Genomic DNA, 19530 nt, shown 5'->3' with positions numbered 1-19530 from the left:
CGAAGAATATAGATTTAAAGGCACCACTGTGGATGAATGACTGTGTTCTCTGTCACGGACCACTGGACACAAAATTATTTTCCGGGGAAAACAACCCAAGTTGGTGTTACATGTATCTTTAAGTCTGAAGTCTTCCAGTATCGTTACATAAGTGACCGTGATGGACAGAAATAGCATTCATGGGTTCCAGTAGGTTACCAGTGGTCTGTTCTTCCTGCCTGAAACATTGGGTGTGCTGTGAAAGTAAGGGTTTGTATTCCTGGATTGACAAGTCCTTCCTGGTGTGCCCCTTCTCTTACTGGTATATAACGTTTGGTTCATCCAACCAGGCTCTTACTTCAGACGTTTTCATTTTTTTGAATGAAGGTCAGCGGACTCATATGTTTGGGGGATTGTGAGGGATGACACTGTTTCCTTGCACCATCACAATTGGGGGTTCTTATGCCCCCTGCTCTAAGTGTGTGGGATTTGCATGTTCTACCACAGTCCCGATTACCATCATTAGAATTGCTCAATCTGTGCATCCTGCGATGAACTGGTGGTATGCCCAGTGTCCGTACCCTGTTCCCTTCACTGCTTCAGATAGGCTCTAGGTCCTACACGACTCTGTACTGGAGAAAAGATGGATAGATTGCAGTGAAACTTGTTAAGGATTGATGGATGTTATCGGGGAGGGGGCCACTGTGGCCTCAGCTTCCGAGGTGTGTGGTTGATTCCCACCCCCCGGGTCAGTAAGTATGCATCCTCCCCATATACACTCTCCCGCAGTCCATAGACAAGATAGGCTAAATCACCCATAATGTGTGTGTGTGTGTGTGTGTGAGTGTGTGTGAGCCCTGTTATAGACTGGCATCCCATCAAGGGTGGATCCAAGGCTTGTGCCTTGTCCTGCCTGGGATAGACTCCAGGTCCCTTGTGATGAGGATGAGCATTTGGATAATGGACATATGAGTTACAATGGTCCACACTACCAGACTAAAGAACTGTGTCTGTTACATCTCAGCTTTATCACTGATTTTAAAAATCGTCCAAATTGCAGAAACAGCCAGCGGCTCCTTTTTACGGCATCACATCTGCTTCCCGGCATCAGGATCTTTCTGAGGTAATGGCTGTTGCCTACCCCCATTTTTTTTTTTAACAGAACATTTTTGTCTAATTGCAGCCTGTGAGATAGATCGACGGCATTCTTTGTTATGCACTGGGATCCAGTTCTGAATCTGTACCATTCCTGTGTGTGTTCCAAAGGCACTTCCAGTTTTTTTTTTTTTTTTTACACATTCTGCATTGTAATCATGTATCTGTATGTGCGTGTATATGCCCTGCAAAGGACTAGCTTCCCATCCAGGGTGAACCCCTGCCCTGTGCCCTGTGCTAGCTGGGATATAGGCCCCCATGAACTTGCACAGGATAAGCTGCTGAAAGATGGATAGATGTAAATGCATAATCTGAATAATGAATCTTAAATAGGTTTTCCTCTCATTTTTATCTGCATTCTGAACTGTATAGTCTCCCTGTGAGCCAAAGTTCCCAATTAACTACAAAGGCTTTTCAGGGTTTTCATTATTGTTTATTGAATGCCACAAGTGTTGTTGATTATGTCTTGTCATCAGTGTTCGTTGGAGTAGTTTTCTTTTTCCCCACCGAAACATTGTTGGGTTAGATGCCAAATCTGAATTGTCACATTTTGCACTAGATTTTGATCCAGTTGAGGTTCAGTTTTTTTTTGCTGCATTTTTATTTGCAGTCTGAAATCTGGAATGTTGATCTTAAACTGTTACTGTTGATCTACTGTCCCAATCGTAAAAGAGATAACATGGCTGTTAAAGGCAAGTGGGTAGCATAAAAAGAACTGGAGAAAATGTGCGTCACATGATAAGATTCTTCTTAACATGTAAGTGCAACTAAATCTGATCCCCTGTAAGATATTTAACATGCCCTGACCCGGAGCTGGAGATGAACGGCGATCCCAGAATTCCTGCTGAGGAAGGCATGTCTGGTTTTTCACAAGTTGCCAGCAGGCAGCAGCCTTGTTTGCAGATGGGACTAAAGCTGGCGTCTCTGGGACTCATCTCGCCATGGAAACACAAGCCCCGCTGTTAAAAGGGGATGTGAGCAGTCATTCAGCATGGGCCCGTTATGGTTCTGGCAACTGACAGACGAATGTAGGATCCGGCGACCTGGTTCAGTCAGTAGATAATAATGTAACTCGACTGAAACGCCCTTGAAACAGACGTAGTGCTGCCGTATCAGGTCCATCAAAGGGGGTGTTTTCACACCTGCGAGATGTTCATTGATCTCTGAAAGTTGAGACCATCACCCAGGTCCTATGCTGGCTTCCCCTTGAAAGTTGGGCTTGTGCCCTGATTTAGGACCATGATACTTCATAATGTCCATATATTTTAGCTATTTTTCAGGCAGATTTTTTCCTAGTTTTTTTTTGACTGGAATACAATGTAACAGAATGCAGAACCACCAACAAATAAGCCATTTGGTTTTAGCTATCACAGTTTCACATCTCTCAATCAGATCCGGAAATTCTCGTCTTATTTCTCATGTATTCCACATGAAAAACCCAGACCATGCTGCATGTTTTTTTTTTTTTTTATATCTGATATCGGTGTTGCAAAACACATCCAACGATCTGTGGTAGAGCAACAAATTTCTGATTGGCAAAAGCAGCTATTGAGACCCTGCCACAGAAATTCAAAGACCTCAATTAGTTGCCATAGTCAAATTTTGCCAGTTAGCGTGAGCAGGCTAACCCTGACGCTAAGTGATTAGGCTAATGTTTTGGCAGGCCTTCCTACCGCTTCATTTGGAACTAAGTGTCCTCACCTCACGATTTATAATACTGCTCTGTCACTCCGCCCCCCCCCCCCCCCGCCCCCCCCCCCCGCTAATGCTGCTGGGAAATGATAAAAAACATATGTATTGGTACAATTTATCTATTGTGCTCAGGGGCCCTGACACCCCCACTTGCCCTTCTAACCCAACCACCCCCTCGATGGGTCAGAGCGGGGAGGTGTTAGCAGACTGTATCAGAGGTAAGTCCACCAACACCGCATCCAGATGGTTTATCTCTGTGGCAACCCCCCCCCCCCCTCCCCAACACTCCTTATCACTCCCCCTGACACTCTGACACCAGCTCCTCTTCAACACTCCCGTCAGAAATAATACGGTTCTGTCTGGTGACGTGAAGACACTCTTCTGGCTGGCCCTCTGATGGATGCTTTCTAGTTTACCCTGCAAAAGAATCTCGTGAAGGTTTTTCTACATGGTGGCAAGAAGGCAATCATTTTCATTTCTGCCATTTAGCACCACTAGTTTATCAGGCTGCTGTTGTGGTCTATGCAAACTAAGAATATATTCGCATGATTTCATGCCCATTGTTTGGGAACAAAAAATCTATTTAAAGTTTCTATTCTTTAAATAATACTAGACAGTGCATGTTCACAGCTAAAATCTTCCTGGTTAGAATTTTCCCTGTATTTATAACTAATGTCTTATGCTGATTAAATATTTTAAATCTACATGATTCCTGGGTTGATGCCATACAGGAAAGCATTCATAGCTTGCTCACATTGACAGACAGTTTGCTATAATTATTTACTTTCTCAACATGGTTCATATGTTATTTGCTTGCTCTTCATTGTTTCATTTATAAGTATTTCCACCTGTTTCACCCAAGAGGAGAGACTGCAACTTATATCAGTAAACGGTGAGGAAGGTAGGATTCCTCTCCTAACATGGATGCTTTTTTCCAGCTTTTTAATAAAAATATAGTAAAAGTACTTAAAGAAAAAGAGCAGTTTTCTGTCTGTATGTCCAGCCTGACCTGAGCACTTGAGTGGAAATATCAAAACAGTAATGCATGAACGGTGATGGCGGCTGGGGTTTATAGCCGCTAATGTCACTCACTGCGAACTCGAATACACATGAATATAAAAAATTAATCGAAAGAAACTTCATTAACGGGTGATATCTGCTTGTTCTGATATCGCGATACTGTGATACTATTCCCAGTGTCACAGCTGCTTTTCTCATATTTTATTTCTCTAAAGATTACTAGTCACTGACATCTCGTTGATTTTTTCCGTCTACTGCTTGTCCTCCATGCCATTCATTCACCACCAATCCAACCCAAGCAGCCTCTGAATTAACGTGCAGCATCAGATGCACAGAGGCCTTGTACCGGCTTTTCTCTGCTCTCCGTCGCTTAGCACTCTCATCAAACGTGGGAATGTATTTTGAGTCACTCTTCGTGTTTGAAAAGAAAGCTCTTCAAAAAAAAAAAAAAGTTGAGAAATTAAAAAAAAAAACAAACGGGGGTCCTCTGAAAACAGTGTAATCTACACTCGAGGGTCCCTGGAATGTCTGCATCTTTCCACCAAGCCGTCTTTAGACCTTTTTAAAGACCACACATCTGAACTCATAAATCAAGCCTGCCTAGTTTCAACAAAGTTTGTCAATAAACTTTTAGTATATATTTTTGATTCTTTTTTGTTATTTTGTTCAGTGTAATTATAAGATGTAATTAAATTAAATCAATTGTAATTAAATCATTGTATCATACGTCTACAATTTTTTTTGTTTCCTGTATCCAAAAAAACGAGAAAAAGCTTTACAATTGAAAAGATTGTGCCGTTACAAAACACTTTGAGGAGTTTTTAAATAATTAAGCGATACTCATAGCTTGAAAATAATGGGTGGAGGGGAGATAAAAAACAACAGATAAAAAATGTAAAAAAAAAAAAAAACCGAATTCTCTTAAAAAAAAGTCAGAAATTAGAGAGAAATCCAATATTAAGCTATCATATATAAACTTATATATGATGTGTGAATGTAAAGTACAAATTCTCTTTACTTATGAAATTCCCTGACACTCAGTTAACGAAAGAGGCATCTTTTCAAAGCTATTTGTGTCACCCCCCCCGACCAACACACACACATTCATTTCAAGGCAATTCATCAGGAAATTTCGCATATAAATGTGCAAACGAGTGCTGGTATCGGAGAAATTCTCATTCGGAAGCAGAGGCTGCAAGGTGCCAGTGCTGTGAAAGTGTGAAATTCTACAACCGATATATCGGCGCGGCCTTACTGCGCTCCAGGTACGTTTGCACTAATACGTTTTTGCAATGTATAATTTATCATTTCTGTGTTTTATTCTCTTATTCAGTTACTTACTATTTGAATTGCATATATAACATCTGATATGTGATGGCGACTCAAACATTTTTGAGATTTTTTTTCTTGACACATATTTGCAAAACGATACTTATGAAATTCTTGCATGAATTTTTATTCTATGAGTCGTAACTGGACTAGAGAACAATGACTGTAAACACAGACATTTAGTCCATAGATATTGAGATCTGGGACAAATTTGTATGTGTAATTTCTTTTGATCTACATATTTTGATTTATTGGACAAGTTTCCTGTACCATTTCATTGGTGACTGGTTAATAATGACGCATCTGAATGCAACAGTGGGGATGAATCATGTCTGATTACTGCCATGCAAGAAATCTAGCGACACCTGTGATGTTAAAGACATTAGCATTGTTTTCAGCCCAAATTTCAGATTGTCTTCAACTTCATGCAATAGGAAGCTATGGATTTTCTTTTAAATTGTTTTCTTTAATAATGCCAGATGTACCAGAAATATTAGTATGATTATGACAGACTGACCAAGAATAGAACTGATAGTAAACCATGTCTGAAAATGCTTTAGTTAGAACATGAAAACATAAGAAATTTACAAACGAGAGGAGGCCATTCGGCCAATCAAGCTCATTTGTGGAGATCTTAACTAATAGCTCAGAGTTGTTAAAATCTTATCTAGCTCTGATTTAAAGGAACCCAGGGTTTTAGCTCGCGCTACACTAGCAGGAAGACTATTCCATACTCTAACCATGGAGTTTATGATCCATATTAAGTAAACTTAGTGATGTTTTCCATATAAGTATCATATGTAACAGCTTAAGATTTTCAGGATTGAAAGATAATGTAGTGAATATATTTGCAACTTCTAAATGATTGTTAAACCACAGAATCTCATGAGCATCATTTACAAGCCACTGATACAGCTGCATCAGGCCAGTGTGTGGGCAGGGAGATTCATCAAATTTCAGTGGTCCTCCAAGGATACTTAACGGGTATTTCTTTATCTTTGAGAACTTTTGATAGTTCAGATAATGTCAGTCGAGGGTCTTGAGAAACAGATAAATCTAAACACCCAGATGACTTGTATCATACATTCCAGATCAATGATTCCCCACAAATGGCTGACCAGTGAACAAAACATTCACACCATGCAGAGATGCACACCAGGCCACTTCGATTAATGATTTACACGACTCCCCATCAGAGCCAAGCTTCCCTATCACTGAACACAGAACAGGAATATATTTTATATATCACGTTCATTCAGTAAAGCATGGATTGAGTCATTAAATACATACATTTGGGCCAAATAGAAACTGAACTATCATATTCATAAAACTGCAGTCTGTGACTAAGCAGATTAGGATGCTGTGCCTGTGGCTGGAGAAATGCTAGTTCAAATCTCAGGGTCAGTTGTGTGATTTTACAGTTTTGCCCCTGAGCAAGATCCTTAACCCCCAAGTGCTCTATGGACCGTCTGACCCTGCTTTCTCAAACTATGCATGTTGCGTAGGATAAAAGTGTTTGCTAAATGCATAAAATATGTCTTGTGACCAAGAATATAGTCTTGCAAAGAATATATGCATTTACTTGTTATTTCTGTGTTGTCTTTAGTCATCAATTCTTTTATATGTACACACACAGACATATAATCCAAACAATATGCTAAATGTGTTTAGTGCATGTAGTTTTCAGTAAACATTCTTCGGTTGTAGTTGCTTTTCATTAATAAGTGAAACATTTTTCTGATCTTCCATCAAAGTTTGCTTGTGACATATTCCAGTCCTGGTTGGAGAGGAAGTTTGGGTCATAGCTCTGTGGCTAGGAAAGGAGGGAGGATCAATCTGTGAACTTGTGGTTAGTGCACCATGGTTCGATGGAGAGAGTGAGAGAGAGAGAGAGAGAGAGAGAGAAAGAGATCTGATGATGAGAGCTGCAGCTGTACAGTCTAAGCACACTGGGTGTGATAGATGAAGGTGCATCACTGAACTCCTGAATAGAAGCCAACCAGCTCCAGCTTTGGGAGGGAAACTTCTGACATTTAAGTCCCAGGGGTTAAAGGTCAGAGGCTTTGTCATCCACTGGCAGGCCTCCAGACTTTTGATTTTGCTGTGATCTTCCTGAGACAGAGGACAATGGGAATGTATTGTTGATTCAAGTCACTGTAACTCCCAAACATTTAACCACTGTATTGCCTCATCGCATCCTCTTTGTGGAACAGATTAAGGTGTTGCTGGCAAGGGAGACATGCTTCCTCCACCCTGCTCTTTTATCTCATGCACTTACACATGACAACAAACACATCCAATAAAACAAGTCATTAAACCTCCTGAAGTAATCTATGTAATTTTCCCCGACTGGAGAATAATTCCGGCGATGGTAAAATGCAAACTGCTTAAATGGCAATAACGCACATTTCAGAGCATCAATAAATCGCCCACTTCATCATCGAATATCTTAGACATTTCAGGAAAACGCAGATGCATGAGTTCAAATAACTTTTTGCAAAAGCCGATTAGCGGTGAACACTGTGACGCTGAAAACGATGCCGTGAGCTCATGACCCAAACAAAGGAATATATTACATGCCCCAGCACAAGTGGGGAGCTTTTGATACACCAGAGGGTAGTTGATGGCAAAACGCCCGCCTTAATAATTTCTATCCACCATAAATGAAGGTGATTGGAAGGAAACAAGAACGTACTGGATGAGGAGAACTTCTCTGGATAATCAAATTGGTTGTCAAATGCCGTGACAGCTGTTAATAACCTAACAGCTAACGGCGTTTCAAGTGGTAGACATATTGCAAATATAACAAGATCTCTGACATAATACAAAGGGCACATTTTGCCAAGGCAAGATCAACTATTATACGAGACTGCACGCTATAAAGACGAATATTTAAAGTAATAAAATGCATGCAGTAACATTTCACCAGTTTCAAACCCATTGCTAATTATAGTCAACTATGTCTTACTTGCAAAGTTCGCAACATTCGTATAATTTTTATCAAGGTTGTTAGTTTAACATGTTGAACTCCTTACCTGCATTTAACTATATGCTCGCATGCGTTTAGGTGGAAAACTAAGAGCTTTAAAAACTATAATAATAATACTTCACAAATATATTGTGTGTGTTATATATATATATATAAACCCTTATTGAATCATCTGAACGAACCACGGAAGATAGAGCTGCCAAGTCGGAAATTTTAATATGAATTGCAGGCTATTTATCTTTATTTCCACTATAAGTTAACATTGAAATGATGTACTGTTATATTTTAATTTCACTTAGTTTTTCAGTATAGTCAATACTATGCACATAAAAACGACTAAACGACCATACTTTGCATACAACACAAGTAACTCATTGCACAGACACTGATTTCTAAATCGCCTTTTACTGTCATGAAATCTTGTACTATGATATCACCATAGAGGCGAATCATTCATACAAAAAAAAAACAGGAATATACCTTACGTTAAATAAATAAAGGCGAAATAAATTCCACTCAGACGCATAAAATTATTTCAATTTTGCAGATCACACAAAAACAATAATTAAATTATATTTTTATTACACGTCACAAGATCACATAAGTAGACAGGTTGCTGGCACTCTATAACCTTGGTGGGGGATTTAATTAACTGCGTATGATGCTATTCTTCGTCATACTGAAGACGGAATTGCTCTCTTAAACTGAAGTTCATTTATTATGACGTGAAATATTATTTATAGTGGAAAGAACATACATTTTGCAATGTAATATGGAGTTTACCTGTAAACTATGTAAAAAATATTAACATTTCGTTTCTTACCTTATACCTTAAAAGATCACATCCGCTCGAAAATAAAGGTGTATCTCTTGTCTCAGTTTGGAAAGCTCAGCATAATTTAAATGCCATACAATTACTCTTACTTGAAGGGGAGAGGTTATACAGCTCATTGTCCCGGGATCCCGGTAGTTTCCCGTAAAGATTTTCCTTTCCAAATAAAACGTACCCCTTTAAAGCAAAACACTGGAATTGCACAATAGATTCCAAAGGAAACTTGTTTGAATTTATCTTAATTGCAAGGTTATTTAACGAGTTGAGTACGTGGCGCTGCTTTATAGTGAAGAAAGAAGCGAGTGATGCGGAATTCACTGCTGGAGAAAAGTTAACGACAAACGCGTACGGAAAACATCTTGACTTTTAATGATGCAGAAGCTATTTTCCATAGTTGTATAAAGCCTATTTGAAATTAATGTCTCTCAATAAACGCAGTGATTTTAACCATAATATTTCGGAAAATCTGGTGTTGATCCCCAAAAATGTTTCCAGATAGTAGGCCTGTAATGAATATGCATCCTGATTATTGATGATATCTGCGGGAAATACTTAAATTGATCGTTTCCGCCAGTCGTATCATTAGCGAACGTGAAAAGATGTTTCCATCTAAAAAACAAATAAAATACGATAGATATCATTTTAGCGCCTTAAATCTGTGACATTTAAATAGTTTAGGAAAGGTAGTGACACAAAAAAACACGTTGTTAATAACGATCACCACCACACCACTTAAACTGTGTGCATAATTAAAACATTACAACACAGGAAGCCTGATTTTGTAATGATATTCAATACATACAGAAAATACGGATGTTTATTGCGATCCATTCAGAATAGTGCTCTTTGGCTAAAATTAATAAGCTGGAATATGAAGCTTTAAAAACTCGCAATATATGGCTCGCCTCTGTCCACTTCGGAATAAGAATCCTGTATACTTTGTTATGCTAATTAGAGCTGACATCACAGTGAGATCAAAGCGGCGCTTGGTGGATATAAATGGTAGCCGCGGCGATATCGGGAGTTGAGCATTACTACAGCCAGGCTGCACGGCTGCAGGGAACCTGCCGCGTCCCCGTAACGCGAAACAACTCGAAGGAGAACCAGCCGAATGATGCTTTCTGCTTTTTCTGGAGCCCGATTCTGAATACTGAGGATTTACAAAACGTCGTTTGATGGCGGACCTTGGTTGAAAAAGGATATCGTGTGGAATATCACCGCTGGGTTGATAATTGATCACAGAACTTTATTTTAAAAAAGGTAAAATATGTGTTATTCATACAGATCGGTATTTTAGCGAAGATGTCGTTTTGACCTGAAGGGGGAAAGATGTGGGTTTTTTCAGCTTTAATGAAAAGCGTTTACCTGAAACTACAGCATACCTCTCGCAAAAGAAGTAGGCTACATTCATTCGAACTTAAACTGCAGATTCAAAGAGGACTATAGGAACTCTGAAGGGTGCTAAACCTTATCCAGTGCAACTGCATTTTATACTGTTTGTCTGACTACACCACATCGGCATATTTCTACTTACCGGAGCTGGAAACACTAAAGAAATTTCTCCTTAAGCGCAAACTTATTTCCAAGTCATATGTGTTACGATGCTTTAAATATCATAATTATTTAATATGATATGCATTGCTCATAGTTTTACCCATGGTAGCCTATGTTTTTAAATCCGTTGTTTTCATGTCATAGAGAGACCCATAAACTAATGGAACCGACTTAAGTTAAGCAAATGCATAAACGTATAGACTGCAATATTGTAAATGAACTACAGTAGTGCTACTTCAAAGAGTTTTAAACAAAGTCTTCATTGTTTCCTGTTTTCAAGCAAATTGTTCACGGTGGAAAGACCATTATTTACCCGTGAATCATGCTTTCAATCAATTATTTTAAAATAGATCTTTTTCAAATTATTTTTAAACTATAAATCATGATAACAGGGGTATGTAACCAGCCATGCTCTGTGGTTAATTAGCACGAAGAGCGGCACAGTTCTACAGTCTATAGGCCTGCGAATGATTTGCCCATTTTTACAAAAGGTAAAACCACCGTGACAGGACTGGGGAAGAATGAAAAACTCCGCTTACTTTCAGTCAATCACATTTTTTGGCAAGGCATGACAAGCCAATTTGTCACAACACGCTTTATTGTGATCTTTAATCAAAGTAAAAACATTATTATCGTTGTTTATGAAATTTCCCCTGTTCGTATAGAGGTCGATCGAACAGTATTCCTGGACATCGGTGCCTGTAACAGCGCAACAGATGGAATTGTATACACACTGTAAATGGTATTTCATTTATACACATTGTATCAGTATTTAAATATCTACACTATGCATTTTTTTCCTGAAAATATATATTTATTATCAATTTATCATATCATTCTAGGAATCACGGCGGATGTTTTGAGTTCTAGGACTTTCGTTGCCTGAGAGCCATCAAAGTGTGTTTATGCGGCTAAAACAGGGACGCACAAGTAGCGTGAATTCTCTCCAACGCGCAACACTCTCTCTGGAAATATCAAGATTTAAAATAAATCATCTTCACGTTATAATCTAGCCTTATTAAAAAAATAATGGTGTTAGTTTTTTGCGCCCACATATATAGAGAATACATTCTTTTGGCTCAGGGCTGCATGGTATTTGTTCTACACATGCTCATTTTATGTTTCGTCAGGTTAAAAACAAGTTGAAGAAGACGCAGAAGACAATGATCGCTGGCTTTTGACCGCATCTTGAACACAGACGCCTCAGCGACTCCCTCCTGCCGTATCCCATTTGGACCATCATCATGAAAAAAACTTTTGGCCTGTCGCTGCATCTCCTTCTGGTACTCCTACATATTTGCTCAGGCATCAAATGGCTGTAAGCGCAATTATTTCTTAATATGATATTGTATTATATCGTATTATATTTGCACGGAACGGGGCGGTTCCCCCCCTCTATTCGAGTTACACTTTTCATTGCAGGTACGCTGGCCCTGTTTTACTCGACTCTGAAAACGAGAAATCCATGCTTAAGTATTCAACGGCAATGTATACAATATCATTTTTTCGGCTTAGGGCCGCAAACCACTTGGACGCAAAAGGTTTGCTGCACATATATGTTAACTAAGTTCAAAATCTGCCACATCGGCGGGTGTCAATTACTACGCTCAAAATATGACTCGCTGTCGGAATTATAAAAACATTTGGTTACTTGGAGTTGCTTATCAAAACGCTATCCAGAATGAATAAAGGCATATCTTTGTGTTTCCAATTTGCAGTGGCAAATGTCTCATCACATTAAAACAGGCGAGAGAGGCTTTGCGTCTTAAAAAAAAAAACGAAATTCGAAAAAGGGAGAACATTTGGAAACCCTCAAATTAGTGTAAAACTCGGCATAGCACACTGTGGGTAATTAACCACATTCTCCTCCATACCTAAAACACATGTTTCTGTACGTGGTTTAGACATAACAATAGGCATGTGTAGTTATGGCTAAGCTGTTTCTCAACAGCCTTTCAGCGAGGAGCGCAGTACGAGCAGGCGCGGTCGTGATGAGGCGAGCCGCAATGTAAAACAGATGCGGCCGTAAACACCTGTTGCGACCGGGTAGAGGGTAGAGGGGAAGCGGGCACAGGCCGGCGACTTCCCCGGGGTAACGCAGGCAAGGTGTATGGTATGTTGGCAGGCGCCACACGAACCGCTGTTCGGTAACCTGCACAACATGGGCTGCGATCACCGCTTTTTATTGTCTAAACCTTCTGTCAATAAAAGCCCTGGTGCGTTTGAATCCCAGGTCTCAATTGCCCTCGTCAAAGAAAAATTTCCGTTTGGTTTCGGTCTGTATTTCTGTAACTCCAGACACCCCCATTCTTGATTAGACTAACATTTCCATTGGCAGTCAGCTTTTATATAATATTTATTTACAATTAAATTGTAAATTTTTCCTGCTGTCAAGAAAAAAGAGGTCTATATGTGCCAATATAAGCTCTCGTCTCTCAGCGCTCATTTTGACTGAAAATACATTTTTTAAAGTCGCGTTAAAATTTTACAAAACTTGGGTGTATTCATTTGTTTCCACAATAAGACTGAAATGCACAATTAAATGGCTGCAACAGTATTCGACAAATAAGGTGTGTTGGACAAAGACATAATTTCATAACCATCAATTTTTGTTAAAGTGCCATTAAGCCTTTGCCGCATCAGAAAGTATCGTTTAGGTCGCTATCTAGAATTTGCATCATATTGCATGAATTGAAATTATTCAAATGTAATTGTTTCCATGTGGGGTCCCCACATGCTTCTAATATAAGAGTTTCCAGGTCAAAAGCAATACATTTATTTACAGTGAAAAAAAAAATATCAGCCTTGTTTCTAGCTCATATTAACAGCTACCACTAGCAGTATGAGTGCAGCAGATTTACAGTAATTTATGTGGGACTTTTTACAGTTACTGCTAAAAGGGATTTATAACCAACATGTTATAAAGTATTTGTATTTAAAGGGTATTTGGAGATTCAGGACTCAACTGCTGCGTGTCCAGTGATGAGAAGTATTAAAATGTGTGCGTATGTGTGTGTGTGCGTATGTTTGTGTGTCTGTGGTAATCTGAACAGGGCCCTGTCGCGGACGCCCCCCACGCTGCACGTAAACCAAACCCAGCACTGCAAGAGGCTGGAGGGCCTGGTGTCCTCACAGGTGCAGCTCTGCCGCAGCAACCTGGAGCTCATGCACACCATCATCCAGGCAGCACGTGAAGTCAAAAAGACGTGCCAAAAGACCTTTGCCGACATGCGCTGGAACTGCTCCTCCATCGAGAACGGGCCCAACTACCTGCCGGACCTGGAGAGAGGTACAGACTCCGTCTCCATCCTCAAAGGACTCCCGGTGTCCCTGGTGGCATCTTCCCGGCACACGACAGGAACCTCTGTACCTTCCGAGGAACCTGCTGGTCTCATGTGGGAAACATCCAGCACTGACCATTAAAACAAAAGGCAGTAACTCCAAAGGTTCCCCCCCCTTTGCCCCGAGCCTCCCCGGGTGGTTTTGTGTAGGATGAAATATGCCAGGCAAAGACTGGCATTCTTTATTCTGCTGTGCTGTCCCAAGAAGGCACCCACTAACCCCACAAACAACCTCCGCGGTTCAGTTTCCTGTCCACAAAGCCTGCTGTTAAAGCATTATTAACTGGCCGATCTTTTCGGCCTGAAAGTGCCAGGCTTCCTGTTTTAGGATGTGGGATTTCTTTGTGGCACCTCACAATAGGATCTATTCTCTGTGTGAGAAATCATGAGGCGCCTCTAGCGGGGGCTTTGCATATGGTCAAGCACGATGGGTGTATCCTGTAAGTCATTTTATGTATGCCAACTGGAGTTTGTTTATATTGGGCTGAGGAAATAACTTATAGGTGATATAGTGTATGCGTGCTGTACCGCTTGGCAGATCAATCTGAACATGACATAGGGACACCTCTTTCGTCTGGTAGGTTTATGTTTTTTCCTGTGTATGTGCCAATAGTTTTTCTCATGCAGGAATGACCAGTTGCCAGGTGAGGTTTATGGGATCTGACTGAAGTTATGAAAGCACTACAAAGAGTTGGCTCATTGGCAGCAGCTAGAGATGAGTGGATGATGTCTCGCCAGATGAGACTGGACTCGCATCTGTCTAACTTCTAAGCTCCTCTAGAATGTCTTGCCAAGCACGAGTGGTCGGCGTATGAGGGCACTTTCATCTAGGTGTGGCTCTTTAATATCCATCATCCTTTTGTCACTTATATGATCACTGTGGGATTCGTCATTAAACCCGTTTCCACATGCTCTGCTACAAATGCACCCCCCCCCCCCCCCCAAGATATATGGGCTCGGCCCTGATACGTTGTTTAAGTTTTGGAATCATACAAAGGAGTCGAATGAACACAATGTTTCTAGGAGAACCAGGGTGGTCCTCAATGAAATCGGGAATTTCCCGAAAAGTGCCACTATCACATCAGAGCGGTGAATGAAATTTTCACCTCCTGTGCTTCCATTTCAGGCACGAGGGAGTCAGCGTTCGTGTACGCTCTGTCAGCCGCTGCCATCAGCCACACCATCGCACGGGCCTGCACGTCAGGGGACCTGCGGCTGTGCTCCTGCGGACCCATCCCCGGGGAGATCCCCGAGCCGGGTTACCGATGGGGTGGCTGTGCAGACAACCTGCACTACGGCCTGGTCATGGGCTCCAAGTTCTCGGACGCCCCCATGAAGATGAAGAAGTCCGGGTCTCACGCCAACAAGCTGATGCACCTGCACAACAGTGAAGTGGGCCGACAGGTAATGTGACCCACTTACCCCCCCCCCCCCCCATTAAAATATGATGCCTTAAACGGGCAAGTGCTCATTGCATGGCAAAATAATTCCCCATTCCATAGCTACAAGTTAAGAAACTGTAAACTTCCAACCAGTTATCCGGTACAGCAGTGTTCCAATCCAGTCCTCACGGACCTAGAGTCGGTCCAAGTTTTTGCTCTATCTGAACTCCCTGCCAGACAGTGGACTTGGGAGAGATCAAAAATGTAGACTGTCTGTGGGTCCCTGAGGACAGGACTGGGAAACACTGCAGTACAGGGTTACACTGAGCCTAGAGCATATCCCAGGAATCACGGCACATGGTGCAGGGGACACGGTGGATGGGATACCACTCCATCACACGGCACGCAGCCACACATGCTATGAATCAATAGCTCACCTAACTGCATGTTTCTGGAATTTGAGAAGTATGGGGAAAATATGCACACTTCACATGTACAAAGCTGGACTGGAAGCCCCAACCATGGAGCTGGTAGGCCATCCAAACGTTTGTGCTGCCCAGATTCAAGAGATCAGAAAATAAATGTTAAATACATCAAATCATCGTGCTTTCGGAAGGTTGTAGTAGAAACTGAACATCGTAGAACCTCCCACTAAGGTGCTATGCTGGTCGCATCTTTCTGACCGTCTTGCCATTTTTTAGGCACTGCGAGACGCCCTGGAGTTGAAATGCAAGTGTCATGGGGTATCAGGCTCTTGCTCCATCAGAACCTGCTGGAGAGGCCTGCAGGACCTGAAGGACATCGCCATGGACCTGAAGACGAAATACCTGTCGGCCACCAAGGTGGTGCACAGGCCCATGGGCACACGCAAGCAGCTCGTCCCCAAGGACATTGACATCCGGCCAGTCAGGGAGAACGAGCTGGTTTACCTGCAGAGCTCACCAGACTTCTGCACCAAGAATGACAAACTTGGCTCCGTTGGCACTCAGGACAGGTGAGTAACTCGACTTCTATTACAAAGGACATGTTTCATCCATGAGAAAGTGTGTCCACACATGTGGCGATGACGTGGCCACTGCGACCTTTCCCAAGTGCTGTACGTGCCGCGGTTATCAGCCAGTGACTAAGTAATGTGGTTATTCTTGGGCTCAGCTGATATCAATTAGCCAATATGTCATACAGTGGAAATGGCTTTAAGTTCAAAAGACCTACGCAATTCAAGACTGTTTTATTGGGAAGCATGTTTTTTTAAATGGAGGTCTCCTGGATCAATTATGCCATGATACTGCATCTATTTGGTTCTGAGGTAAGTGTGAGATAGTTTGGAAGATCTGATCCTGCAAACCAGCTCCACACTTCAGTTAGCGTCTTCATTTCTGAGCGTTGTTTTATTGGCTTTATCCTCCCAGCTTACCTCGTATGAGAACTGTAGTCTTTAGAGAAAAGGTAACACAGCCTCAAAAGGCATTTCTTAGTTGTATTGCTGATGGGTTTCACAGAACTTTCGCAGAATTGGAACTGTATTCGAAGGAACTGTATTTGTATTTGATGGCACTACAAGATCCTATGTTTGTCTTTGTCTGAGTGTAATATCTGTGGTACCATGAAGGGGTGCATCCCTGAAATTTCAAACAAGGACAATTACTTTATGGTCTTATTATTTTGGTTAACAGAGCATGAAAAGTCATTTTTAATTTGACAGTGGTTTTTTCCAGACTAACAGTGGTACGTCTCAAGTCGTGCCCGGTATCTGTTAAGATCCCAGTTCTTTTTGGTCCTATGTCAGTGAAATAGAAGCTACGGGGTGGGTTTCGCAGAACCTTGGCAGGATGGCATTCGAACCAAAGTTAAAAAGATCTGTAGTCAATAGGCCTGTATGTTGGATTTAGCTCCGTTGTCCCGGACAGATAGCGCTGAGCTGCTCTGTGTGTCAGGTGTAATTACTGTGCCCAAAGCATCCATTTCCATAGAGATAAGATAAAGGATGTTTGGCCAGCAGATCTATATTTAGACAAAAGAGTCACACGGCTCCAGCTTTTGTTATCATTGAGATGTGATGCTATTGTTAAACAAGGCCTCTATGATCCACATAAAACTTGTTATTTCAATGAATTCCAGCATATTCAGGGCAGCATTAGAATGGGCAGCCGTTTTAATATTTCTTAAATTGTTAACTGAGGATGTTACTTTCATAAGGAAGTCCAGTCCTTGCTAATGGCTGGTATCGAGAAGGCCAGCTGTTTTTGTTGAATGGAAGTTGATCCTGGACCACTTGTAATTCAGTATCTAGGGTGCCAGAAGTTGAGTGAAAGTAGGGACCAATGTACAAGTGACAAAAGCTGATGGTGCGGCATTTATTAAGGGCAGGAGAGAAGTAAAGCTTTGGATATCTCCTGCAGATGTCCCACAGGACCGCCTCGTAAACTGGTCAATGCCACAGAGTCCCTTTGTAAAGTTTCTACAAAGAGACTCCCGCCTCTCCTCTACTGTAGTAACCACCTCCCCAGCATCTCTCACCATTAAGCCTATTATGGTGCTGAAATTTTGAAAACAATTTTCTCATGGAGGGGTGGGAGGCTTGTAAAATATGGCAGCTCCCGGTCCATTAACTGCAATGAGCTGTAGATTTTGCCTCAGTTAATCGTGAGAGTAACTGCTGTAAGATTATGTATAACAGCTTGGCTTGGTGGGGGGGGGGGGGTGGTAGGTGGTGATGAAGGGGGTGTCCTAACCTAAGTATGGTGCTGAAATAGCACCAGTCCTGAGGTGAACCGTCAAGGAGGCTCAAATGCGACGGCGGCCATTTTGTCCTCCTAGTCTTATTTGTGAGGTGTCTGTTGCGTTGCTGTTAAAGTATTACCGCTTTGTCACCCCGCGCCCCTTGCAGGCAGTGTAACAAAACCTCCAACGGCAGCGACAGCTGCGACCTGATGTGCTGCGGCCGAGGCTACAACCCCTACACAGAGAAGCTGGTGGAGAGGTGCCACTGCAAGTACCACTGGTGCTGCTACGTGACGTGCAAGAAATGCGAGAGGACTGTGGAGAGATACGTGTGCAAGTGAGGAAGTTCGAGGCCGGGCCGGGCCTCTCACAGATAACCAAAGCACTATGTACCGAGAAGGCTTACTTTTGTCTTAAGCTACAGCGTGTATATTTTGACCAGAACAATTTATTTTTTGTGTTTATTATTATAATTTTTTTTCAAAACGAAAACCGGTTTTGGACTTTTAAAAAAAAAATTGCTGAATGTCGACATGGGTGTCGTGGCCCCGATGGTCTGTTACTGTGGCAACCACTCTCCTCCTGTTTTTTTTCCTTCCGCAAACGTGCACACCTTTGCCACATTTGGATATCGAGAGCATATTTTTGTATGTGTTTATTACTGAAATTATACTGGCTGGGTTTTTTTGAGGAAGCCTCCTTAGTTTCTTTCCAGTCGGACTCTCCTTTGTAACTGTGGACTAACACTGACTTAAATTCGTGCTGCAGAACCAATCTAAGGAACTTTTAGAGGTTCTGAAACCTGCTGCATTATCCAAGGTACTCTTACAGAAAAGGAGTGAAAGAACACGTCAGATATGTAAAAGGGTCTTGCGTAGTTTGTGTCACGCGTCTGGATGGACATTTGTTCTACACTGTCACAAACTAGGAGACAACTTTTTTGGTCCCCCAGAAAGGACAACAAAAATGTTTGCATTGTAAAATGTTTCCATAACATAATGAATGATGTCAAAGCTAACACTTTAGAGCATGTGAACTCAAATCATGAGGGGGGGGGGGGGTTCCCATGACATTGTGCTATGAAACCACTTTTGCGTGGATGTACATATTGTCTTTTGTATGCTGAATTTAAAGAAATATTTATGAATTAAAGAATCTTTACCAACTCTACCAGATGTTACATCCATCCATCCTCCAAACCGCTTATTCTATTGGGTCGCGGGGGGGTCCGGAGCCTATCCCGGAAGCAATGGGCACGAGGCAGGGAACAACCCGGGATGGGGGGCCAGCCCATCGCAGGGCACACTCACACACCAGTCACTCACACATGCACTCCTATGGGCAATTTAGTAACTCCAATTAGCCTCAGCATGTTTTTGGACTGTGGGGGGGAAACCGGAGTACCCGGAGGAAACCCCACGACGACATGGGGAGAACATGCAAACTCCACACACATGTGACCCAAGCGGAGACTCAAACCTGGGCCGTAGAGGTGTGAGGCAACAGTGCTAACCACTGCACCACCATGCCGCCCAC

The 19530-nt window shown here is 41.8% G+C and overlaps 1 protein-coding gene across 1 annotated transcript; it reads left to right on the top strand.

Annotated features, from left to right (window-relative positions):
• The first annotated feature begins 10001 nt into the window (after nucleotides 1-10001).
• On the top strand, nucleotides 10002-19164 carry wnt11 (wingless-type MMTV integration site family, member 11). The gene is made up of 6 exons (XM_049017790.1): nucleotides 10002-10256; nucleotides 11681-11868; nucleotides 13604-13839; nucleotides 15018-15295; nucleotides 15975-16267; nucleotides 18161-19164. The coding sequence occupies exons 2-6, from the start codon at nucleotides 11795-11797 to the stop codon at nucleotides 18333-18335; spliced, it is 1056 nt and encodes a 351-aa protein (XP_048873747.1). The 5' UTR covers nucleotides 10002-10256; nucleotides 11681-11794; the 3' UTR covers nucleotides 18336-19164.
• The last annotated feature ends 366 nt before the right edge of the window (nucleotides 19165-19530 follow it).

This window comes from Brienomyrus brachyistius, chromosome 6 (genome assembly GCF_023856365.1).
Source record: "Brienomyrus brachyistius isolate T26 chromosome 6, BBRACH_0.4, whole genome shotgun sequence".
Classification (NCBI taxonomy): domain Eukaryota; kingdom Metazoa; phylum Chordata; class Actinopteri; order Osteoglossiformes; family Mormyridae; genus Brienomyrus; species Brienomyrus brachyistius.
The sequence above is the reverse complement of the archived record's forward strand: the minus strand, read 5'-3'. Positions and strand labels throughout refer to the sequence as shown.